This window comes from Gymnoscopelus braueri (genome assembly GCF_963280865.1).
Source record: "Gymnoscopelus braueri genome assembly, chromosome: 12".
Taxonomy (NCBI): Eukaryota; Metazoa; Chordata; class Actinopteri; order Myctophiformes; family Myctophidae; genus Gymnoscopelus; species Gymnoscopelus braueri.
In genome coordinates, this window is record NC_137614.1 from 29,238,241 (window position 1) to 29,264,283 (window position 26,043).

General features: G+C 43.6%; 1 protein-coding gene across 2 annotated transcripts in view; it reads right to left on the reverse strand.

Annotated features, from left to right (window-relative positions):
* lamb2 (laminin, beta 2 (laminin S)) overlaps positions 1 to 26,043 on the reverse strand; it is a 70,572-nt gene that overhangs the window by 5,641 nt on the left and 38,888 nt on the right. Inside the window, exons 8-29 of one of the 2 annotated variants that reach the window (XM_080443618.1) lie at positions 20,516 to 20,718; positions 19,632 to 19,752; positions 17,150 to 17,338; positions 16,627 to 16,806; positions 15,619 to 15,731; positions 13,909 to 13,988; positions 12,626 to 12,761; positions 11,365 to 11,523; positions 10,930 to 11,057; positions 10,121 to 10,253; positions 9,684 to 9,876; positions 8,836 to 8,979; positions 8,247 to 8,475; positions 7,805 to 7,968; positions 7,134 to 7,169; positions 4,001 to 4,225; positions 3,298 to 3,515; positions 2,441 to 2,537; positions 1,835 to 2,016; positions 790 to 980; positions 410 to 594; positions 1 to 242 (exon numbers count right to left, since the gene is read on the reverse strand). In XM_080443618.1, the coding sequence (XP_080299744.1) occupies positions 1 to 242; positions 410 to 594; positions 790 to 980; positions 1,835 to 2,016; positions 2,441 to 2,537; positions 3,298 to 3,515; positions 4,001 to 4,225; positions 7,134 to 7,169; positions 7,805 to 7,968; positions 8,247 to 8,475; positions 8,836 to 8,979; positions 9,684 to 9,876; positions 10,121 to 10,253; positions 10,930 to 11,057; positions 11,365 to 11,523; positions 12,626 to 12,761; positions 13,909 to 13,988; positions 15,619 to 15,731; positions 16,627 to 16,806; positions 17,150 to 17,338; positions 19,632 to 19,752; positions 20,516 to 20,718 (3,548 nt within the window). The remainder of the gene's footprint in view (positions 243 to 409; positions 595 to 789; positions 981 to 1,834; positions 2,017 to 2,440; positions 2,538 to 3,297; positions 3,516 to 4,000; positions 4,226 to 7,133; positions 7,170 to 7,804; positions 7,969 to 8,246; positions 8,476 to 8,835; positions 8,980 to 9,683; positions 9,877 to 10,120; positions 10,254 to 10,929; positions 11,058 to 11,364; positions 11,524 to 12,625; positions 12,762 to 13,908; positions 13,989 to 15,618; positions 15,732 to 16,626; positions 16,807 to 17,149; positions 17,339 to 19,631; positions 19,753 to 20,515; positions 20,719 to 26,043) is intronic. The other variant, XM_080443619.1, reaches the window with a different exon arrangement.

Here is a 26,043-nt window from a genome sequence, read left to right on the forward strand (position 1 = left end):
CTTCTCATTGATCTTCTTCATGTCCAGGCCCTGTGCTCGGGCATTGAGGTCCACCAAGGCACGCTTGTTGATGGTGTTCTTGCGGTTGAAGTCATTCTTCTTGGCGGAGATGAGCTGCTCGGTGCGGCGGCGAGTGTCAGCCGACTTACTGACCGTGCTGGGCCTCGTGGTCGTCGACTCGTTGGCCCGACGCTCAGCGTCGCGAGACTTGTTGTAGGAGCTACGGATGCTGTCGTACGCACCTGGGGGGAAGGTCAAAGAATATAATCACCTTTATAATAATTTATAATAATATTCTACCTTTCAACTGCGTATAAGTGATGGTGAATTTGAGGATGGTTGGGCCTTGCATAAATAAAGCACGGTAAAGATGGTAATGGCAACACTGGATCGCTCCAATAATTCTTACCCAGGAAGTTGGAGTTCTTGAGGATGTCCAGTTGTCTGTGGAGCTGTTCTGAGGTGAGGTTGAGCTCCTTAGCTTCCCTCTCCAGGGCACTCAGCTGCTTGCTCGCTTCTGAGTTTGTGTCCTGGACAATGGTCAGGTCTCCCTCCAGAAGATTCAGGGTGTCAGTGGTCTCACCAATCTGAGCCCTGCGGTTAAGTGGGGCAATGTAAACTGTCATCCCGGCACACACTCAAATTGTACAACACGATTTGAGTTGTGACATTAGATAATGCCACAAACAGTAGTTATTACACAGGGTAATAACAGCAATTATTGGCATTTATATATTTATACTATATTTATGTCTCAAATTGTATTACTACAATGTACAACAGCTTTACCTTAGGTCTTCGATAAGCTCCATCAGTGTGGTGACAGCAGTAGCAGTGGCGTTGCGTGCGTTGACGATGCCCTGGGCCAGTGCCAGTTTCTCCTCCAGGTCTCTGAAGGCCTTCTCATAGGCCCCAGTGAGCCCTGTAGTCTGGATCTCATGAGCACGCTCCGCCAGAGCCTTGGTTCGCACCGCCAGGTCCTGTTGAGATGAGAGAGGAAAAATGAATAGTCAAAATAGAAAATGGCTGCATGTGATGGCCACATTAACCCTGGCGTCTCTATTTTGGGCATGTAATTATAGCGAAAATTCAAAATCAATAGGCTAAGCCTATTCATTCAATAAATCTAATAAACAGCCGATCTATAAGGTCCCAACGTGTTGTGAGCTTGTAAAGTAGATCCCATTTTTTCACAGCACGACACCATTGTATGACAAGTCAGGCTTAAATAGTTAGTACTCTTGCATAAACACATTGTACCAGGGGCGGACTTAAGGATCTGGAGGCCCCAGGCGAACGGTAGTATGAGACCCCCTCCACAGATTATTTTTTAACAGAATAGATGTAATTTCCAGTATTCTGGTGCATTTTGGGAGTTTGATACTTTTATCAGACTTTACTGACATGGGATCCATTAAAAAGCTAAAAGTAGGGCTACAGAAATGTATTTAATTTTTTTCATGAGGCCCCCTAACTCTTGAGGCCCCAGGCGGTCGCCTAACCTTGCCTACAGTTAAGTCCGCCACTGCATTGTACAGGTACTATAGCTAGAAGAGCGTGATTGAGTAAGACTGCATGAGAAAAAAATCTGTTTCAAACTTGTGATGACATTGACCACCCTAGCCAAGGGACAACAAAGTCCCTGTTTGACGCTGCTTTGAAAGTTTCTAAAAGAACTTTGCCAAGTGCAATCCTGTTCTTCTTACTGTACCTGTGGGCTGTGTGCCATGACACATGACATACCCTAATGACTTAAGTTCTGCCTTATGGGACCCAACGTCCTCCTCCACATCAGCCACATACTGTTTCGTTGGGTTTGCTTTTCATGGCATACCTGGACAATGCGGTCCCAGTCCCCAAAACACTGGTGACAGGGCTGGCAGTTGGGGAACTGGCCGGAGAAGCCCCTGGCACACTGGTCACAGCGCACACCTGACACGCCCTGCTCGCACATGCAGTGGCCCGTCACCCTGTTGCACTGAGAGGCTGCAATGCCACGCCAGTCACAGTCACAGGCTGGATGTACAGAAAAAAAGAGAGAGAGAGAGAGAGAGAGAGAGAGAGAGAGAGAGAGAGAGAGAGAGAGAGAGAGAGAGAGACAGTGAGAGAGAAAGAGACAGAGACGTGTAAAAGACAGTGGCACAATATATGATAGGCAGAGAATAACGGGCTACAGCACAGTACAACATTGGGAGAAACAAGGACAGAAAATGTATTACACCATCTATTTGAAATGTATTATATTAATATACAGGCAGTTTACTCTCTTCAGGTCCACATTTTCCTAAAAAGGTTTCCAAAGACTGAAAGACTGAAATCTTCTTCGCTTATGAGTGACATAGCCGATCTACAAACTCACAACACGTCGCAAATGCGATGTGTTCTGGGCTGCTGTTGTTGTTGATTTTCAGCGAATACATTTGGTTGTTATGTTCCTTACCTCTGCACTGACTCCTGGGGTCTCCCCAGTAGTTCTCCTGACAGTTCGTACAGGTCGTTCCCCCGAAGCCGTCACGACACTGACACTGACCTGTGAACTTTAGGATACAGAGAGGAGGGACAAAAGTATGACAAATACCTCTGTCAGAGTCACAAACAGGACCTGGACACACGCAAACACTCGCGCACACCCACACCTACACCCACACCCACACACACACACACACACACACACACACACACACACACACACACACACCCAATCACTGGGACAGAGCACAGCGGACCTCAGCACATCAAAGGCAGAGGCACAGCTGAAAAGGGCTCCTTAATTAATAGCTGAGAACTGCCGATGCCTGGTTACATAGAAAAACCAAATGAGTTTAACATAACAAAGTTGGAAAAGGAAAGAATCACTCATGTCCTTGACAATAACCAATCCTACAGATTGCATTCTGTACACACGGAGCAAAAATAATGACAAAAAATATTAAATTAAAATACAATAAAACACATGACTTGCGTCTTCTCCCAGTGGGCGTCGACTTGTGTTCATGACATCGACGCGTGTTCATGACATCGACGCGTCGACTTTTTGGTTAATGCCCTAATGCACGCATGCACACACACACACACGCACGCACGCACGCACGGCACGCACGCACGCACGCACGCACGCACGCACGCACGCACGCACGCACGCACGCACGCACGCACGCACGCACGCACGCGCACACACACACACACACACACACACACACACACACACACACACACACACACACACACACACACACACACGTATGCCACTTGCATGTGCCCACAAACCCACTCATTCACAATGGCAAAACATCATACCTCATTGCATGAGGAGCTGACAGAGTTCTGGGGGTCACAGCCGCACGCCTCACAGCCCCTCCCACCGGCCAGGTTCCAGTGGTTGGGGGCACAGTGGTCACACGTCAGGCCAATGACGTTGGGCAGACACTGGCACTGCCCGGTGGCACGCTGGCACACACAGTCATCACGTTCCATGCACTGGCTACTTTCAGTACCCAGGAAGTTACAGGTACACCCTGAGAGGAGGGAGAGGAGAAGAGTTGAAGCATCATAATGAACTACTTAAGCCCTACTTTGTCATTATGAAGAATAGCAAAGATAGTCGATCTAGAAGCTCACAACGCTTTGCATTGAGTTGTGATTTTTGCTTATTTTAAAATTATTTGAAATCTTTGAAAATGTTTCTGAATAATGGCATGGCCAACATAGTGAGGACAGATTGAAAGCGATCGAAAAAGAAAAGCACATGACATGGGGGTGCAAACCAACAACTCTTGTTCAATGTAAACCTAATCTCTTCTGGGTACCTTTATAACATCCTTTTAATGAAGCTTAAGGCTCTGGGTTGACAGTGAATAGTGAACAGTGAATATCTGTATCTGTCTGTTCGTGGGTCTGCGGGGGATGCACCAAATCTCTATGAGCCCCCGTAACGCATGCACTGCTATCCAAAAAACACACAATTCTGTGATTGCACCTTTATTGTTGGGGTGTAACTCACTTCTACAGTTGCGGCGAGCAGCATCTCCAAAGTACCCGCTCTTGCAGATGCCACACTTGGGCCCCTCTGTGTTATAGAGGCACTTCTTGCACTCTCCGGTACGTCTGTCGCATGCATCCATGTCTGACATGTCAATGTTGTTACTGCACCCGCATGGCTGGCAGCGCCCGCCAGGCTGGGAGGGGTTACCGTAGTAACCCGGGGCACATTCCTCACAGCGGGCACCTGTAGGGCAACAGGAAGACAGGAAACGAAAAGAGAATCGAAGAGTTTGAATGAGGATAGATAGAACAATAGAGAGATGTGCGATCTGAGCGGTTGTGCACAGTTTGGACAATTTGACCATAATTCACACTGTGGCCATTTGGTTCTTATGTCATCCTCGGAGGTATCATGGAGGTAAAGAGCATAATGGCTGCCGTGTGAATAAGATCAATTGTCGTTCAACAATAACTTTGGCTGGCATTGTTTTGGCCATAATGTGCTGTACACACTACTACTACTACTACTACTACTACTACTACTACTACTACTACTACTACTACTACTACTACTACTACTACTACTACTACTACTACAGAGCATCTGTTTACATGGATAATTAAGCAGGAAGCTTACTGCATTACAGCAATGGTTACGCTTGGTTTTATTGTGTTGTTGGACAATCACATTAGCTAGCTTCAACTACTCTATGCATGCACAGTAAAACCTCAGTGTTAATTTAACTCTGAGAGTACACACATTTTACCAAATTGGCCCCGTAAGGAGCCATAAGGGTCGATTTGGTTACATTTGTATACAAATGTATAAATGAACACTGAGGACTTTACTGTGTGGCTTTAAAATTGCTATAACATGTCCCATGCCAAGGTCATCGACTAAAATCCTTTTAAGCAGCAATTCCATTTGAAATATCCATCAGATTATGTACTGTATGTCTATAGCAGTAGCTTTAACCCTCTGTGAAACCAATGCTACATTTCAGTTTCTTAAAAAAGTGCTAGTTATACAGTATACAGTAGCATGTTAACCCGATTAATCAGTATTGTTACTCATGTTCCATAGTCATTTGTAACTCTGGGATTATGTTAAGCGGCTTTCATTTGTTAAGGAATTTGTGATCACACGGTTGCTCAGTGGATTACAAACATCAGATTATTATTATTATACTATTAGATCATACATTAGATTATGATGTTATCTTGTACCAGAGTACAGTAGCAGTCATCACTATATTTAGCCTTTTTTGCTGCACCACCCCTCAAGGAACAACAAAGAAACCTTTGAAATCAGAACGAAAGCTTTGGATCATAATGATATACCCCACTCTACTATGTAGGCAATTTGATTTGGCTGTATTTAAACCCTTTATTCCATAATTATACACCATACCATTAAGACACAAGTCATTTGCAGGGCTGCGGCCTTCAGACTTTAGTGAACCATTAATTTGGTCCTGAGGTCTATGAGTATCATTTCATGCTAGCACATCCACCCTTCCTTACTACACAGTAAATTCCTCAGAGTTCATTTATCAATTTGTAACTCCGAGAGCGTACAAATCTAACACGGGTCCATTTGGTTACATCTGTACACTCTCAGAGTTAAATGAACACCGAGAATTTTCCAGTGTAGTATTTGTCATACGTTCCCTTCATACTCTCTCATTTTCCTGTCATGGTGAGCTCTGTCCTCTCTCTTTAGTCATACATAGAAAGGCCTGTTGACCATATATTCACATGCACTCACACATAATATGGTGACATTTGATGACAGGGTGGATGGATACAAGTAACATTAGTGTTCAGCATGTTTTTTTAATCCTGCTTCATCACAGGTGAAGCACACAGTGATTTGGCCGCAGAAGGCAAAGCTAACTCAAAGCAGAATGCCTGTCAAGACTCATTTCTCAGACATTAAATATAAGCTGGCCTACAAAATAAAATCATCAGTGTTGATTTAACTCTGAGAGTGCACAAATGTAACCAAATAGACACATAAGGGATCATTTGGTTACATTTATACACTCTCAAGAGTTACAAATGTATTATGACTGAGGACCTTACTCTGTACGGTCAGTAAAAATGACACAGATGGGTTTTTAGAGCTGCCTGGCTGTATTGTCTTGGCATCAATACAGCTCTATCTCTCTCTGTAAATCAGTGCAGTCAAAATGACTCTCCCCTGCCCTCAAAAATAAAATAAAATAAAACAAAACATTATTTTGTTATAGCACATTAACAGTGGTTACACCTGCTACGCACAGGAGAGATAGAAGCTGACCCAGAATCACAATCAACCAAACTTCATTTATCCTTTCCTTCCGTTCTATTTTTGTTTTATCAGACATTATGCAAAAAGCACATTGTGTTTTTCCACTAACAGTGATTCTGGGTCAGGTCCTCAATCGAGGTACGCATGGACAGACCTGGTTCAAAATAGGGTGTCTTTTATCATTTTTTATTTCAATCATTTCAAACGCTTTGATTGTGTGCAGATTGTGTTTACTTGTAACATGCGCTGGCTACACAGTAAATCCTTAAGTTCAATTTATGCTTTGCTTGCTTTGTCTCACAACGTTCTGAGTTTTGAGCATTCAAACTTTGTGCAACTTGCTGACAGCTCCGGCACAAAATGTAAACAAGGAAATGAGTGTGGCCTCATGCATCTCCGTGAGTTTTTACTTAATCTCTCCAACCAATCAAAGTATGCAACATTTCATGGAGTGCCACGTGAACATTAATTTCCTCCGTGAAACATTTTTGTCGTTTTGACGTCACGTTTGTTGTGCGCTGCGTCGTTCGACACTTCACACAAAGCATAAATTGACCTTTAGTATTTCTTCAGAGTGGATTCACCATATTTGAGTATATTTCACATGAGCCCATCCCGCCAAACAGGAGACACGCTCGACCAGTTCCAGAAAAGAAGCATTTGAGAGGATTTGAATCAAGTGGGGGAGGGGGGGGGGGGGGGTTTGAGCCAGGTCTCGCAGAAGTGCACGGTGGCACAGCACCACTGCTGGTATGGGGTGCTGAAGCCATGCAGAGAGGTATGGGATTTGGTACAGGAGGGTGGGTGAAGGGGAGGGAGAGTTGCTTCGGGTTTGGGGTTCACCATTGTTGCTACTCACGCTTGAAAATGGTCACCCCGGAGCGTTTAACAATCCCTGTGCCGAGTGATACAGGGAAGGGAGGAAATGACATCACATGTTACCACACTGTGTAACATCCGCCCTCTAACGACTCTCCAGATGAAAGGTTCATCTTAATTCATTGGGTCAAGACCTGATCCTTTTGTTTTCCTACTAAATAGTCTCTCTATTGCCGTTGCCGTCGACAAATGTTGAGTGTAGGAGTTTAAAAAAAGGATGTTGTTCAGGTTATGGAGACACAGGTTACACTTTTTGTCTGTTTTTGCTTCTTTCGGTTTTCATCACTGAGTTTTACTGTTGCACTAGACTAAACTAAATGAAACTACTGTATAATGAATGCCTCTCTTCAAAAACATCTAACTGTGGTTTGGTAGAACACACCAAGGTCATAGAACTATACTGTAGATGAAAGACCCTCATACTGCCACAACACCATGACGCATCTCTCTTGCACCCACACATTCTCACTCTCTCACACACACACACACACACACACACACACACACACACACACACACACACACACACACACACACACACACACACACACACACACACACACACACACACACACACACACACACACACACACACAGGAACACACAAGGAATGGAGAATATGAGAGAGAGTAAATGAGGACCGGGTTTTACCTGTGTAACCCTGGTTACAGTTGCAGACAATCTGCCTGTTACGGTTGTCTTGGTAGCAAGAGGCCGCAAAGTTGCGTCCACTGTTCGGCCCGTCTGGGCAGGGACAAGGACGACACTGGTTACCGGAACCTAAAACTGGGTTACCGTAGAAACCATTGGCACACCTACGAATAGAACAAAGGGATGTTATGAACCCCAAATCCATAGATACCCTTGCTTTTTTCTATTTCTACAATGAAACACCATGAATAATATCCACTTGTATCCTAGCATCCCTATTCTGGGGGAAACATTTGCAGAAAATAGCTGATCTGCAACGCAAAGCGTTTTTGTGTTGAGGAGGGAAAAGAGCGGACCAAGTACAGAGCCGACCCCAGTCAACTAAATAGAGGGGTCAAACTAATAAAGGGTTTAAGCGGTTAAAACTGTTCCAAGTCCTCACCTCTCACACTTGTCTCCTCCGGTGTTGTCCCTGCAGTCGATGCAGGCCCCGGTTCTCTGGTGACACTCCTCGCCATGACCGTTGCACTGACAGGGCCGGCAGTTGGGGAAGCCCCAGTAGCCCCCCTGGCACCCATCGCAGTGCTGACCGAACGCACCCGGGCGACACTGACACTGACCCGTTGTGTCACAGAGGCGAGTTATGGAACCTTCCAGACTGCATCCGCAGGCTGCAGACAGACACACAGAAAGCAGAGGTGTAATTTCAGAAAAACAGAGGGTGGCAAAGGAAAGTGACCACTTAAGCCCTAAAAAGGCCTAAAACAGGTTGAAAGTGACTAATGAATGTATGGCATCGGACAAGAAAACATTGTGTCTATAATGTGTGTGTCACATGTAGATGGATGGGTGGGGATATGGGGATTTCAATTTTGGGTTCATGTGTATTCATGGGCAGTAGAGGGCGCCAGCATTACAGTTAATACCATTGGCAGGTAAATGCATTAACAGTGTGTAAAATATACATAACGGAGTCCGGGTCTGAACATTAAGACCCATGCAGAAGATTCATATTCTTTCTTTAGTCCCACCTATACAGCCTGAGGGTCCAAAGCCAAAGGTCCCCGGAGAACACTGGTCACAGCGCCGGCCAATCACATTGGGCCTACAGCGACACTGACCTCCGCGGACATCACATAGAGAGCTGACCGAACCCTGCGGGTCACAATTGCAAGCTGGGGGAGAACAGAAGAGAGAGAGAGAGAGAGAGAGAGAGAGAGAGAGAGAGAGAGAGAGAGAGAGAGAGAGAGAGAATGAAGACAAAACAAAACATGCCAACAAAACTAGAAACTACACCAAAGCAAGTAAAGCAACTCCAATTATACAATTACCGGTAAACAAGACAGGGTTTAATAATGGTGCGGCTTCCATGTGAATCTCTGACGTCATATAGATGTTTTTCTTGTTTACAAACATTACTGGGTGTGCGCATTCAGGGGGCAAAACTGCTTTGACTGAAACATGCACATGATTAGACTCTAATCAGCTGTGCGTGATTAGAGTGAGCTAGAGCAGCGAGCGGTAATTCATGATCACGTGACCTCAAGTACAAGTCTGTCTCAAACTAGAAAGATGCGTTCCAGATAATGCTGTAAAGAGTCCTGCATTATACGCCCTAGTTCTGCAGAGAAACCCGTCTATTGATGATTTCAGTGTTACCCAAATATGGAGGGACGTTGGGAACGTCACAAAATCTGAATGAAAAACATGCTGATTGGTGTAGTGTTTTGCGACATTAGCAGATGGGCGAATGAATGGGCTCAAAGATATACTTACGGACGAACACTATTCTAGATGGCTCGCCCCTTAGGTACCATGTCGTAAGAATACTCAAACAGCAGAGGAGCCTTTTAAAATTAGCACTAGAGTTAAGACTCACACAGGGCCCCGTCGTTAATGATAGCCGACATGCTGGTGAAGAGCTTGGCACAGGTGTCGCTCATCAGGGGCCGGGTGACGCTCTTGGCACTCTCATGGCAGCGGTATCGTTCGTAGGTCTGCTTCCTGACGTTGGAGGCGGGGTCTCCCGCGGTAAACATCTCCAGGGACGTGTGGCGGGGCAGTAATGAAATCTGGAGAGATGGATGATGGGAGGAAGAGGAGGGAGCGAGAGGAAGTAATTCAATAGATATGGTCGTTAGTCATCAGCTTCTTTGTTTTTAGATGAATTGTTTGTGTTTAGAGAGAAAACTAAATTTTCTTATTCTTTTTTTATACTTATTTTTTTTTATCCTGAAAATATATTACTAAATATAAACGACTAAATATAAAGCAGGCTTTAGGTTAAGTTAAATATAGGTCTCTAGGTGGACTCACAGAGTCAATGAGGACGCTTGCATCGGTGGCTCCGTAGAGGATGCTGTTGGCGTCCTGGTAGCGGGTGAACTCAAAGCGCAGCGTGTAAGTCACATCTTTCTCCAGACACACAGAGTGAGGAAGGACCACAAACCTGGAGCAAATACACAACCCATTCACATTCATGTGTGCCTATCACACGCCTGTGTTAGAATATCAGGCTTTCCGTACATACTGTAGGCCGTACATACTGTATACTGTTGGGACAAATGTTGGGGACAGATTTGGTGCCCCCAAATGTATTTGACTGCAGTTTTGAGGTTAATGTTAGGGATTTTCTGTGGTCTGGGGTTTTCTGAATAATTAGGCTGAAAAGTAATCTGAGCTTGGCCCTTCGGCAGTGAGGTCACAGCCGATTAATCCCGCCCACTCTCCTCCTCGCCCCTCCCCTCCCCTATCCTTTCCTTTGGGGGGGGGCGGAGCAGAGGCGATGATTGACAGGCAAAATCCCTCACCAGCGACACCCGCAGGCAAAGATTTCTTTTTTCATTGCAGTTGAAAAGGCTTTAGAAATGTGAGAGAAAAACACCTGCCATGGATCAATGGAGTGGATTTTTTTGTTAAAACTTTCTATACACGTTTGAAGGACCATGACAAAGACTTTTAATGTGTGGTAAAACTGAACGTCATGAAACCTTTAAGGTTGGCCAGGCATCGGTCTCTGTGTGTGTGTGTGTGTGTGTGTGTGTGTGTGTGTGTGTGTGTGTGTGTGTGTGAGAGAGAGAGAGAGATGTGTGAGTATGTGGTGAGTGTTCTTGTGCTCCACTCACCTGGCCCCGGCTGGCAGGGTGACAGTGAGTCTGTCATCAGCAGGGATGGTGTTTCCACAGGGACTACTGGTAGGAATGGCCCCTGGACGGACCACTGTGACACGTACCTCCTCCCAGTCCCTGGGCATCTACAGTACACACACCATCATAGAAATATGACTGCTATGCATCAACAGGAAAAGTACAGCGTTGAGTACCAAGTTTTACATATGGGTCTTTGTGGTCTCTGCGTTAAACTATATAACATATAAACTATGTAACTCTTTTCTGAAAACACACACACACACACACACACACACACACACACACACACACACACACACACACACACACACACACACACACACACACACACACACACACGCACACACGCACACGCACACACACAAACACTAACCCTAGCACGCACATATATAATCACACGTACACACCGACCTGTGACTCGTAGCGGATGAGTAGGTCATACTCCATGGAGATGGGGATATTACTGATGTGGAACTCCAGAGTGCCACGCTCAGGTGCGCGGGCGAACCCTATACCAGTCCATGAGGCAGGACGTCCAGGCTGGTGCTCCCTTGTCTCCACCACACAGCCCTGGGAATGTACAAACACACGTTTCATACCCTACAGATATTGAAGTTCCTTAAAAACCTAAGCCCTATTCAAAAACGTTCACAAATAGACGCTCTACAAGCTCACAATGCATCGCAATCGGCAGGGTGATGGTGGTTTAACACATCTATTTAATCAAAGAAATAGCCACACAATCCTCAGTTGCAGTGACATTTATTCATGCACCAATGTTTTGACTGTGAAGCCTTTATCACACCCCCAATGAAGGATTTATAGCAGAGATGCTGGTGTGTTAATAAATGTCACTGTAATTAAGTGGAGGAGTGTGATGCAATTTCTTTGATGAGTTCTGTATTTTCCATAAAATCCATCCGTACTCAATCATTTTCCTCCTCAGTGGGTTGACCAATTTATTGCCATTCTCACCACAGGATCTGCAGTCGCAGTCACTGGCCCATAGCCCAGACAGATGGTGGGTGGAAATGCAGGTATGGACCAGTATTTTTGAGTGAACATAAGGCATTAGGCTGTATTCTGTGACATAGATGCTGTTGTGATATTTTGTTCTTTACTGCAGCCATTTTAACTTATTTACCATATTTTCATCTGTCTCCTTGTTGTTGTTTACATGTGTATTTTATTTCATGTTTGTAACACTGTTTTGAAGAGTGCTATACAAATAAGGTTTATTATTATGATGATCAGGGGCGTCGTTACGCGGGGGCTTCGGTGGCTATAGCCACCAATGTTTTATCCAAAGCCACCAATAAATTAAAAAAAAAATCTTTTAAAAAAAAACAAATATATATATATATATATTTTTTAAATTATATATCTATAACCCTAACCTAACCCTACCCCTAACCCTAAAACCAAAATAAAGTAACAAAAAACGGGGGAAAAAGTACCCAAATCCGCGCGCGGGGAGGAGGGACACATGCACGCGCGCGCAGTCCGTTGCCTGGGGGGCTAAGCCCCCAACCTAGTAGAGACCTAGCGACATGTCTGATGATGATTATTATTATAAATATTATTCGTTTTTATATTTCAAACATAATTTATTACAAATCCTGTAACGTATTTCCATTAGAGAATTAACTGTAAAACATCAACATAAACTCACCTGGCCCATCTTGGCAAACTCGGCCTCATAGGTGTAGTGGTCCAGAGCCATGAAGAAGTACCCAGACTCCACCTGGGTACACTGACGTTCCGTCATGTGACTGCGACAGCGGCACTGACCACTCTCCATGGAGCACCTATGGAGGACAGACATAAAATGGTCATCATGCAGACACAAAATATGACATTCTAATTCATGCTTTCCTCTGTTTCAGGTCAAAGCAGTGTTCAACAAACTACAAACTATGCATTTCTTCCATATGTATGTATGTATGTATGTACTGTGTGTGTGTGTGTGTGTGTGTGTGTGTGTGTGTGTGTGTGTGTGTGTGTGTGTGTGTGTGTGTGTGTGTGTGTGTGTGTGTGTGTGTGTGTGTGTGTGTGTGTGTGTGTGTGTGTGCGTGTGTGTGTGTGCGCGTGTGTGTGTGTGTGTGTGTGTGTGTGTGTGTGTGTGTGTGTGTGTGTGTTTAATATCTACTGTATGGCACATCGACACATCTACAAACTGGGCATAATAAATATGGTAGATTCATTTTAATTAAGAACATAAGTTCTTATTGTATCTTTCAACAATATATTGTACATTCTAAGAGTGGATACCTCATAAGACCCCCATACCACATCTTATTCAGTAAATACAATTATTTCAATTAACCCCTTAAAACCGGGAAAACATCTGTGCCATTTTGGATTTTTGCGTTGGCTATTTATGAACATTTTAGAAAAATCTGTGTGAGAACTACTGATTTAGAAGGCATTTGTAGAAACGGCCTCAGGTCTTAAAGACATACTGTATAATACAAGGAGGCCGCTGAACAATGTAACATGACATTTTAACAATTTGAAATATAATTGAATATCAATGTTTGGAATATCATGAAATTACTTTTCAGTCACATCATACCCTGCTCTACACCCAATCTGTGCTCATGAAACCTGTGTGTGCGTGCGTGCGTGCGTGCGTGCGTGCGTGCGTGCGTGTGTGTGTGTGTGTGTGTGTGTGTGTACGTGTGTGTGTGTGTGTGTGTGTGTGTGTGTGTGTGTGTGTGTGTGTGTGTGTGTGTGTGTGTGTGTGCGTGCGTGCGTGCGTGCGTGTGTGCGTGTGTGTACGTGTGTGTGTGTACGTGTGTGTGTGTGTGTGTGTGTGTGTGTGTGTGTGTGTGTGTGTGTGTGTGTGTGTGTGTGTGTGTGTGTGTGTGTGTGTGTGTGTGTGTGTGTGTGTGTGTGTGTGTGTGTGTGTGTGTGCGTGTGCGAGAGGATTAACACTAAACCAAGAGCACTCACTGGTTGTCCAGAGCTCCGCCCACGTCACACTCACAACCTCTGCATCCATTCACATCATGGCTCAGGGCCCAGTGTTCTGGCTATGTGGGGGGGGGGGGGCATAAAGAGACAGAAAGAAGACATTGAGACAAATAGAAATAGAGTTGGCAGAGCAACACATGGACAGAAAGAGAAAGACAAGCAACAGAGTCACACATACTGATACACAAAACAGAGAGAGAGACAGACAGACAGATGGAAGAGTCACAGCAGACAGAAAGGGAGACTCAGATAAACAGACAGACAGACAGACAGACAGACAGACAGACAGACAGACAGACAGACAGACAGACAGAGATAGATGCACAATTACCCACACATTATTAGCCCAGGGAACTTCCCCTGCTGTTTGATTGACAGGATGTGTGTGAGTCATCTCAGTGTACCCAGCTGTTGTTCCCTCGCTAATGGAATGGAACGGCTCTTACAGTAACTTTTCAAAATAACCCTGAGGCATATTATTACCGCTCACCTCTTTTACACTGTCACACTGACTGCAATTATTATTATTATATATTGTTTCCTCTCCATTGTACAGAATGTGCTGACCTGACTGTCACAGGATGAGAATCTCATGCCAGAGTTATTGTTTCTAAAAAAGAGGTTTTACAGAGAGCTTATGAGATACCTGACCATGTTAGGCATGCTGTAAACCACACTAACCGGACAGGCCTCAAATCCCTGGGCTAAATTTAGACTCTGCCCCCGGGAAGGAGCTCACATTCCTGGCTACTATTCCTGGCTGCGTGGGCTCCAGAGAGGAGAGGTGAAGTTATAATAGGAGGTGGATCGCCACGCAACACCTTGTTGTTTTGGCAGGGAGTGTGAGAGAGACACAGACTGGACCGAATAGAATAGGATGAGACCATCGACTAAAACAGAAGAGTTACTGAAATAAATTGGGGATGCGAGACAGTAGTTTGAACTTTTGGGTGAAAGATGCCCAGTGAAATCCTCAGCATTAATATAATAATAAAATATTAGAGAGTGTACAAATGTAACCAGACCAAGATCTGTAAGCATCCATTTTGTTACATTTGTACACTCCTAGAGTTACAAAGGGGTAAATGGTATGAAAAAAAAGATTAGTTTTCTCACACACTGAACTCATCTCAAAATTCTCAGATGCTACTCATGTTTCTCACAATTGCCTCTCTCAGCTATGAGAGAACAATGTTAGAAAGTCAAAATTGAAACCATGTCTCAATTGTCAGAGAACCATGGCAGAGAATTCTGAGATTTAAAGTCACAACTTAAAAGGAAAAACTCAATTCAGCCCACAATTCAGCCCTTTTAAATTGTATATAGTAGCAGGAATGGGCGCCCATAATAAACGGACCGACATAAAGAATACAAAGAAAAAGAGAGAATGGCAGAGAGAGAAAGAGAGAGAATATGAGAGAAAGAACATTAATTTGATGGCACTGTAACAAAAGCAATTAATGAAAAATGGAGAGGAAGACAAGCAAAGGGCAGAGAAGATAATGCTAATTCTTCCTTTTAAGCGAGAGGCAACAACAGCCGGTTAATAGACAGAAAATAGTAAAATTGTAGAAGTGAGGGGGGCATGGTGAGAAATGGTCAGAAGCCGAGGGTAGATGGTTTATCTATATGTACTTTATCTAACATTGTTCTTGTGTTCAATGACATTCTGAGCAGTATCTCTCTCACCAGACATTGGTCACAGCTGCGTCCAGTGACCAGGCGCTTGCAGAAGCAGTCTCCGCTCACGGGGTCACACTGGGCGCTGCCAGACACCGTGCCCCTGCGGTCACAACGGCAGGCTGGAGAAGGAAAGAAAAAAAGAGGGCAAAGGTACAAAAGGTACTGTGTTACATTTCTTACTGCTGTGCTGACACTGAAAAATTACATTTTGTTGTAATCCGCCATTCAAAATGATGCAATAATAGTTTCAAAGCACCGCACGCACGCACGCACGCACGCACGCACGCACGCACGCACGCACGCACGCACGCACGCACGCACGCACGCACGCACGCACGCACGCAGAGCTTGTAGATCTGCTATTTGTGCCTAATGTTCAGCCCAGAATAGGGTTCAAGTGGTTATAGCGACAATCGTTTATTTTTTTCTGTGGGTTCAAAACATACACTCTCAAATAGCAGCCGCACTACATTATGCCCTCCACTGAGTTGCATAAACACATTTCTTCTACCTAGGGCCTCCTTTGCAGATCTAAATGACTCCAACGCTGAGTGCTAGACTAAACACCATCAGTTTCAGAGCACTAATTAGCTCAGAATGTGGACAGATGCAGCGTGCCTGTTTCTGCCCGTGACAGAGAGTCCACCTACAAAACAACACAACCCAACTCATTATAGCGATCACTGTTTACATTTAAGCATTTTACACTCTGAGGTAGAGCCTGACCGATGCCAAATGTTTGGGTCCGATTTTGGATAGTCCTAGACCACAGATTACCGATGTTTTGACCGATATTTTGTGAAATGTGCAAAATCTTTAAATCACTTTGAAGGACTTAGATTGTAGCTTGTGGTTGTGTTATATATCTTTTTTAATATGGTAAAAAATAATAGCGTGATCAAAAAAGTTAAATAATGTCCAATATAGGCTATCGGCCAAAACGATATATTGGTCGGGCTCTATTCTCAGGGTTAAATGAGTGCCCTTGGTTTTGTGTGAACTGTGTATACTCACGCTGACAGCCTTGAGTGTTGTCGGCACTCAAGCCAAAGAAGCCCGTCCTGCACTTGTCGCATCGTGGCCCCTCCACGTTGGGCTTACAGCGGCAATGGCCTCCCACAGTGCCCAGGGACGGGTCGGTGAGGCCGTCGCACATCCCTCCATTCTGGGAACCGTCCGGGTCACAGTCACAAGCTGGTTTGGGCGATGGGGTGGGACAGAGAGGAGGTGAGGGAAACGTGACACACAAAAACACAAATGTGAATATGCATTCTCACGCACGCACGCACGCACACGCGCACACACACACACACACACACACACACACACACACACACACACACACACACACACACAGACACACAGACACACACACACACACACACACACACACACACACACACACACACACACACAGACACAGACACACACACACACAATATGCTCTCACTATTATGCCAATTAATGTACTCAATAACAAAACCCACATTCACACATTAAGTACACACACAGACAGGCACACCAACTCTGAACTCACCAATGCAAACCCTGGGGTCTCTGATATCCTTGGTGGGGTCTTTATAGTAGAAGGGTTTACACATCTCACAGTTGCGTCCCATGGTGTTGTGGAGACATTCGTCACACACTCCTCCACTGACGTTGCCCGTAGCCAGGAACACCGCCATGTCAAAGTGACACTGGCTGGAGTGGCCGTTACAGTTGCATTCTGGGAATGGCAACAGAAAACAAAATTAAATACAAAAGTAAGTGCTTATCACAAGTCAATAGAAGTGGAAAAAACAAACAATAACTAGACGGGTCGCAATTCAGGGCAATTGCAAAGTGTGGTTGCGCCGACGCCGGTCGCAGGTTGCCGCCGCCCGGACTTGAGGAATATGCTTGGAGGAATACCATCGGAGGCCGCGTGACGTGCCATTCGAATTTGGTGCTGATTGGATCCTGTGTTCGTGATACATGGCGTTTTGATTTGAAGAAATAGGCCCCTCCCACTAAAATAAATAAGCCCCTCCCACAAATGTAGCGGGCCAATGACATCGTCATGTCACTCCTGAGATCACCTGCTTTTCAATTTGAGAGGAGTGATCCCCCCAAAAATCATGTTTTTGCATCAAACGGTTACGTTTTGCACAGTTGTGGCGCCCCCTATGGGTCAAAGTGGAAATGCTTTTGGAGATTTGTTGAGTAAACCACCCTCGACATGTGATTCAAATTTGGGATCGATTGGACGTTTCGTTCGTGATTTTTGGCATTTTTGGTAAAACGGGCTCGTCCCACTAACTTTGAAAGCCAATTACGGACGAACGGTAAGGACTATCAAAATGCCGTTTGGATAGGTTTATCGCATGAGTCCATAGATCACGTGTACCGATTTTTGTGAAAAATTAAAATTATTCTACGACCTACGGTTCAAGAGTTATAGGCCAAAACGTAAAGGGGGCTGTTATAGCGCCACCATGAGGCCGATTGGTTAAATTATTTTTATAATAATTTTGGACTAAATCATGAACCACCCCTCCAAGTCTTGTAACTCTAGCCCTTACGGTTTCTGAGAAATAAATACTTGAATGGGAGTTTTTTCATTTTCCCATTAAAGTGGATGGGGAAATTTAATGCACTAATAAATCAATATCAATTAAACTATTTAACCAATCTCTTAGCAAAATACAAGCGCACGATTCCCGGTCAAGCCGGTCATTTTGACATATGGCACGACATTGGGGGATAAAAACTGTGGGAGGAGATCAAAGCGTTTTTCAGTTTATCTATAACAATAGTCCGACGCGAGTCGCGGGTCGCTGCCGCCGGGACTCGAGGAATACGCTGGGAGGAATACCGTCGGAGGCTGCGCCAATTACATTGTCACGTAACTCCTGAGATCACTTGCGTTTCATTTTGAGAGGATTGATCCCCCCAACATAAGGTTTTTGCATCAAACGGTTACATTTTGAACATTTGTGGCGCCCCCTATGGATCAAAGTGGAAATGCTTTTGGGATTTGTTGAGTAAACCACCCTTGACATGTGATTCAAATTTGGGATTGACTGGACGTTTCGTTAGTGATTTGTGGCCTTTTTTGTAAAACGGGCCCCTTCCGCTAACTTTGGAAGCCATTTACGGACGAACGGTATGGACTATCAAAATTCTGTTTCACTCCAGATTATCGCATGGGTCCAGAGATAATGTGTACCGATTTTTGTGAAATTTGGAGAAAATATGTGGGAGGAGGAGCTAAAAGTGTGTTTTGAAGAAAATTCAAAATGGCGGAAAATCTTTCCTGACGCAAATGGGCGTGGCCTATATGGGGAGTTGCGTCATGACCCAAGGAATCTAGGGGGAAAAAGATTTTTATTCTAGGACCTACGGTTCAAAAGTTATAGGCCAAAAACGTAAAGTGGGCTGTAATAGCGCCACCATGAGGCCGAATGGTGTGATTATTTTTAAGATAATTTTGGACTAAATTATAAACCTCCCCACCAAATCTGGTAACTCTAGCTCTTACGATTTCAGAGAAAAAAATACTTGAATTTGAGTTTTTTCACTTTTCCATTAAAGTGGATGGGGACATTTAATGCACTAATAAATCAATATCAATTAAACTATTTAACCAATCTCTTAGCAAAATACAAGCAGACGATTCCCGGTCAAGACGGTCATTTTGACATATGCCACTAAATTGGGAAAAATAAACTGTGGGAGGAGATGCGGTTGAAAAAATTGTTTATCTATAAAGTTTCTGTATAACAATAGTCTGGTTGCCCATTCGGGCAACCACACTAATTAACACATTTATTTTAGTAATCAGCAATCCATAACTGTTGTTTTCTGGGTTCATGAAGCCGTAAAAAGTAACTGATTACCAATATATAGCCCAAGCACATCTGTTATAGTCCAAACTAAAATAAACTTCACGTCACGTCACGTCACGGCACGGCACATCACGTCAAATCATATCGTATCGCATTGCATCACACCCATCATGTTTTTACTCCTCTACTCACTATTGCAGGCATTGGTGTTTCGTCCCTCAGCTGGCCTCCAGGGTAGGTCATTGTAGAAGTCATCACACCTTTCACAGTTCAGACCATTTGTGTTGTGGTTACACACACACCTGCCATGAACCTGGAACAGAGAGAGTGCGACATGGGGTCAATGTGTAATATGTTGATATTTCTGGTGGTGGTGGTGGTGATGCATGTGCGCGTGCGTGTGCGTGTGTGTTCACAACGTGTTAAGCAGATTATCACTGTAATTGCAAATTTGTGTTGTAATTAAAAATAGAATGTAATACTATCTGTCTCTCTCATTACTGGTGCAATATTTATTGACTTGACGAAGCTTTTGCTTTAGTTGATCACTATCTTCTTTTAGATCAACTCCATGCTATTGGCCTTTCTCAAAAGGCAGTTCTGTGGTTCAGCTTTTACCTTCATAACAGAAAACAAGCTGTCGTTACATGGCAATGAATCTGAACTGTTGATTCAACAACAAAGTGTGGCCCAGGGTTAAATAATGGGACCACTTTCTTCTATATCTATGTTAACAATCTTCCATATTTTTTTTTATAACTGTTGTGGTAAACTTTAATGCTGATGACAATGTAATCTAAATCTCTAAAACGGATCTACCACAATTTCAAGCTTCAGTCTGATTTAAAAATGTTACACGATTGGCTTTCACACAATAAACTATTGCTCAATAAATCGAAATCCTTTGTATCCTAATAAAGGAATGGTACCAGTTCATAACATTAAATATGTTTTTTTAAATATGTTTTTAAACAACACTCGCATTGGAAACACCTATTACATTTATGTGTGGAATTTGACACATTTGACATTGTTCATTACATTGATCCAGAGTTCTTCAGCGCATCTCCACTAACCATTCCTTCTATCTCGTCCCTGAGCCCATCAATGGGGGCGCACTCAGAGGCGTGGCCATAGCAGAAGCAGTTGCCGCGGACGACCAGCTCATACATGGCGTAGTAATACTTCTCCTTGATCTCCACTCTGGTGTCCAGCAGGTTGTCCCCCAGCGTGTGCAATTTGGTGAAGTTCACTCTCAGGTTGGTGATCCTCAGCTGATCTGAAGCCGTGCAGAAGGAAGGAGAGGAGAGGAGAGGAGAGGAGAGGAGAGGAGAGGAGAGGAGAGGAGAGGAGAGGAGAGGAGAGGAGAGGAGAGGAGAGGAGTGGAGAGGAATATGATTTAGGTTCTACATACATCAGGAAATAACAAATCCTCCTGCAATGTTGGTGATCTTCTCGCCAGACAGAATGGGGGAGGGGGTGGGGAGTGGGTCAGAGAGCAACAGGGAGAAAAACAGGATTTAAAAATCACAGGTCCACATGTGGACGCTGGGGTTCAGCAAAGTTCACGTGTGGGCTAACGATCCTCAGCTGGTAGCGAGGGGATGTGGAAGTCAATAGAAAGATAGATGATTGCGGAGGTGATGGATGCCTTAGCAAAAATGGGCATAACATATGGTAAAGTAAGAAATATAAGACCATATGCATAATGAATAACACACACACACACACACACACGCACACACACACACATAGACCTTTTGGCCCTTCGGGAGGAAGTCGGGCCAGCGGAGCATGACAGTTGTGAGCAAGTATAGCAAAGTATTATGGGTGAGCAATGATTAATGATGCGGGACAGCTTGAGGGGTCAGTCAGCTCAGGGGGGTTCGGGGGGAGACAATGAGGATTGCAACCAGAGGTACGGCAAAAGTTCATAAATGGGGTTTGGGCAATTGGAAGATATAAAAACGATGTAGCACAGTAGCCTAATTCTCAACTCTGGACCTAGTTAACCGCTTAAGCAGTTCATCATACGATTGTGTCACAGGCCGGAAATGGCGGAAATCTTTTGAAAATGTTGGAAAGTTTTCATCTATAATGATATAATGACAAAAATAGAGACGTCAAGAAAGTGTATATTTCACTTGTGTCCCGTACAGATCTAAATTAGACAGATTAAGATTTAGAATGAAGATCAGCAATACTTTTTGTCCACACATGTACAGTACTTCTTATGGTACTAGGACTAAGTGCTAGGGTAGAAAACATATATTTAAAAAAAAAAAGTATATTTTTTTCATAATTGGTCGAGACATCATTTGGTGTCGAAATAGTTCTCCCCGTATCCTATCTCTAGGTACAGTGCACCTCGGGGGAGTAACTCCTTCTCCTCTATCTGTTCACCCAGTTAGCTTGAATCAGCCTGATAGCCAGTCAGTCAGCTGTCAGCTGTGGATGGAACATCGTCTGCTGTCATACTCCAGCTGTTCTGCACAGCAGAGACAAGGGGGGCAGCAGCAGCAGCATGGGAAATCAATCAACGTGCACGTATGGAGGCATGCTTGCACTGACACACGCGTGCAAGCACTCTTACACAGGAAGACGGACACAAGTACAGACACCCACACGTCTACAGACACCAACAAATAGACAAGCTTGGCTTCAGATGTGGGGCTTTCACAATGAAAAGTATCGAGCCCGATGTTTTGGTTGAAAAGGAGAGAGAGGGGAGAGTGTAATATACTGTACATAAAAATGTAACCTGAAAATGTACCAAAAAATAAACTCTGTTCAGCACTGAACTGCAAAAAAGAATGGTTTGTTTGTTAAGCTTTCTTTGTTGGCATATATTTTATTTCCATTTTGTTCAACTTTTTGCATTTTTTTTCCTGCTGTGCAGAATTCCTTTTTTTCTGCTGGAAAACTGTAAAAATGTATCCATAAAGGTCAACTTTTACACAGCCACTTAGTGAACAGGAGAAATAAGTCTGAGAGAGGATACAGGGGGGGACACAGGGGGGGACGAGATACAGACAGGGTATCACACACACACACACACACACACACACACACACACACACACACACACACACACACACACACACACACACACACACACACACACACACACACACACACACACACACACACACACACACACACACACTGGCCTGTTGTGTTCTGTTCCCTAGAAGATGACAGACAAAATGCCACTCCCTTCTCTCTCTCTCTCTAGAACAGGGACAATCGCTGGCACTGTTCTTCAGCCTCAGGGTCGACTACTGTACTGCACTGCACTGCACTGTAGGTATAAGCCTGTCATATTCCAAGTCCTTCACAGAAGACAGCATAAAGCTATCATTATAAATCCCCATAGAAGCCATAGTTTTCAATAAAATCTAAAATAATGCTGGTTTGGTAATGCATTCAAAACTCCAGCAGCAGGTGAGGGATTATGAAACGATTTACAATGTGTTAAAACTATGTCTGTAAAGAAAATACATGGCAAACGTAACCCTGGACATAAGCAAGCACACAGGGTACACACACATCCAGAAATAAATTGGTGTACTAACTCTACTAACCACTTGAACCCTATATTTAGTTGGCCGGATTCCCAAAACTCTGTACTAGGCCCCCTCCTGTTTTTGCTCTACACTAAATATCAGAAAATAGCTGATCTACAAGCTCACAATGTGACGCGTTGTGAACTTGCCTGCTGTTTTCACTGAATGTTCCCCCCAGAATAGGGATGCTAGGGTTCATGTGGATTAAAAAAACATTACAGTCGGAACATTTGCGACTGTGAGGGTCTTGACTAGCCTTTAAAAAGGTACTGAACAGTAAGGGCGGTTTCTCACTGGATCCGTTTTCATTGAAAACGTTTCCCAATTCGAATGCTGGCCTCAGTGGCTTGCATTCACATTGGGCATAGATCCTATCGCACCACAGAACACATGCATATACACCCCCGATCCTACAGGTGGCGGCATGCACATAGTGTTTCCCCTGTGGACACAGACGTCATCAACTATGCGACAATCTTTGTGCTGGTCTCGCACAAATCTGCGTTTAAATATGTTGAAAGCAAGTTGCGGTGAGAACTGAATAACACTACTCATCATGAAAACATCATGCATGTGCAATATAAAATATTAATATTATCCAGTGATATGAAAACATTAGCTAATGTTTTTATATCACTGGATAATATTAATATTTTATTTCAAGGTGCCTTGACAAAATTAAAACACCATTACATTATTATGAATAGTATTAACCACATGAACCCCAGCATGGGGGGAACATAAGCCAAAAATAGCCAATCTACAAGCTCACAACGCGCGACGCGTTGTGAGCTTGTAGATCTGCTATTTTTGACAGAGACATTTGGTGTTGACAGATAAAAGCGTCCAAGAAAAGTAGGTCCGTTTTTACTGAGAATAGAGGGTTTAAGTAGGCTACATAATAATAAAACAATAACTTTATTTATATAGCACTTTTCAAAACATGAGTTACAAAGTGCTGCTGAACAACCTATTTTACCTTATTTTATGCTACAATTGGAGAAAAGGTCAAATAAAAGATAAATTATAGCAATAAAGAAAACACATTTAAACAAACTAAAATGAGACCAAAATAACTTTGGTCTCGTTGCCCACATCAACAAACAAACAAATACAGACATACATGTGAATTACATCAATAATTATGAATGACAGATTCATATGGTAGAAGAGTGCAATTTATGACAATAAAGCACAGAGATGTTTCGTTTTTGTAGCCCACGTTTGTGTGTGAAACTGTAGAATTAATAAAAAGAAACTTCTCATTTATTTTGCTATTCTTCATTATGCTCATTATAATGTATTTTGGATAGTAATTTAATGTATTATTCTGCTATTCTTGCTCACATAAGCTATTTAGAAGGGATAAACTAAACTGTGCATTCAGGAGAAATTGCATCATGAGTGAAACGGCTATAGTCCTTGGGAAACTATAAACCTACGTAGGCCTACATCTAAATGAGTTACCATATTTACTTACAAATTTCAAATTACAAAGCCTTTATAAGCTATATATTTCTGGGATGCATAGTAGCTGAAACTCCACAAGATACCCACAAGATATACTATATGCGCTGCTCGCGCACCTGAAATGCGCGATGGAGACCCGCCAATGTTTCATGACTGATAGACATGAAAGAAGGCCATTCACAGCTAATAGAGAATTTTAAATTTTAAGAATCGGTTCAGAATTGAATGAGTAAAATTGTTAGAAAGGCTCCCATAATATAATTTCAATTGTTATGTTCCACCTTAAGAGTAATATGCACCAGCCCACCTTAACACACTCTAATGTGTGAGGGGGCCGTGATTTTGCCATAACTTCTTTCATTTTTTAAAAATATATATTTTTAATGTTTATTTTATTTGAAAGTGGAGTATCCCTTTAAGTGCGCAATGCATTCTGGGGCGTTTTCATTCATTCAGTAGCACCGGCTAGAAGAGCAGTGTTTTTGTTGGCTGTTTTTGTCGAGTTTATATACCGTCACCTATTCCAAATAGCGGGCCACTTCCGTCTAACGGTACGCTTGCTTTCACATTGCAGCTACCGTACCCGAAAACGCATGATTCGGATCCGAGACTGCCTCCCGAGGTGGTTTCGGGAACGGAACGGTTATCCGTTTCGCGGGTCGATTCGCTACATTCACACTAGCCAAGCGGTCTGGAATGCGCACCCGGGACCTGAGTGTGAAAGCGCCCTTAGAAACATCTCAGTGCCATGGTGCGACGAGCTTGTAGATCGGTGCACAACACCATTGTACGACAGAGTATAAATTAAGATAGGAATCAACTTTAAGACAGATTAGATATTTCTTGGGAGATTTTCTGTTTGTTTGTTTATGCGGTGTACAGAATCCATTTCCGTCCAGACCAACTGTATCTGTTCTCTACTTCAACAGTTAATCCCCTCCAGGCAAATCTACACTAATACTCAGTCCATCCATGCTCAAGCTCTAATATCATGCTTTTCCATTCTGGAAGATTCCTCCTACTCTAGCAAGCAGCAACAACATTGGGAAAACACAGTGGTGTTTTGGTCGTTGGACGGGACACCACGGCGTGTGGCCATGTGCATGTACGGCACGGCACGGTATGGTGCACGGGCGTGCTATATTAGAACGGGCTACTATATTAGATAGATATTTAAGAAAGCATAGCTTACTTAACTGTTCTGGAGTATACCTACTGTTACCAAACGTGTTATATGTAGTATGGAGCTGCTCTAGTGTGGACCTGTATTTTCATGCTAGTCACCGACAATAACCTAGGAGTGAGCAACACAGAAACGTTCTAACGAGGCTGCGAGATTGTCAAAACACACTGTTCTATTTGGTTACTGCTTGAGGTCAATGAAATAATAAAATGCAGTAATGACGAAAAATGTTGATCATTCATCTGCTGGAGGTCAATGACACATACTGCAAGACACAGCAAAGCTACAAACAGATTGTGGAGTAAACTTCTTAATATGGATTGTTGGGTTGTCAGGGTGGGGGCTTCTTGTAGGCCGGCTACACTGAGACCTTTAACAACGGAAC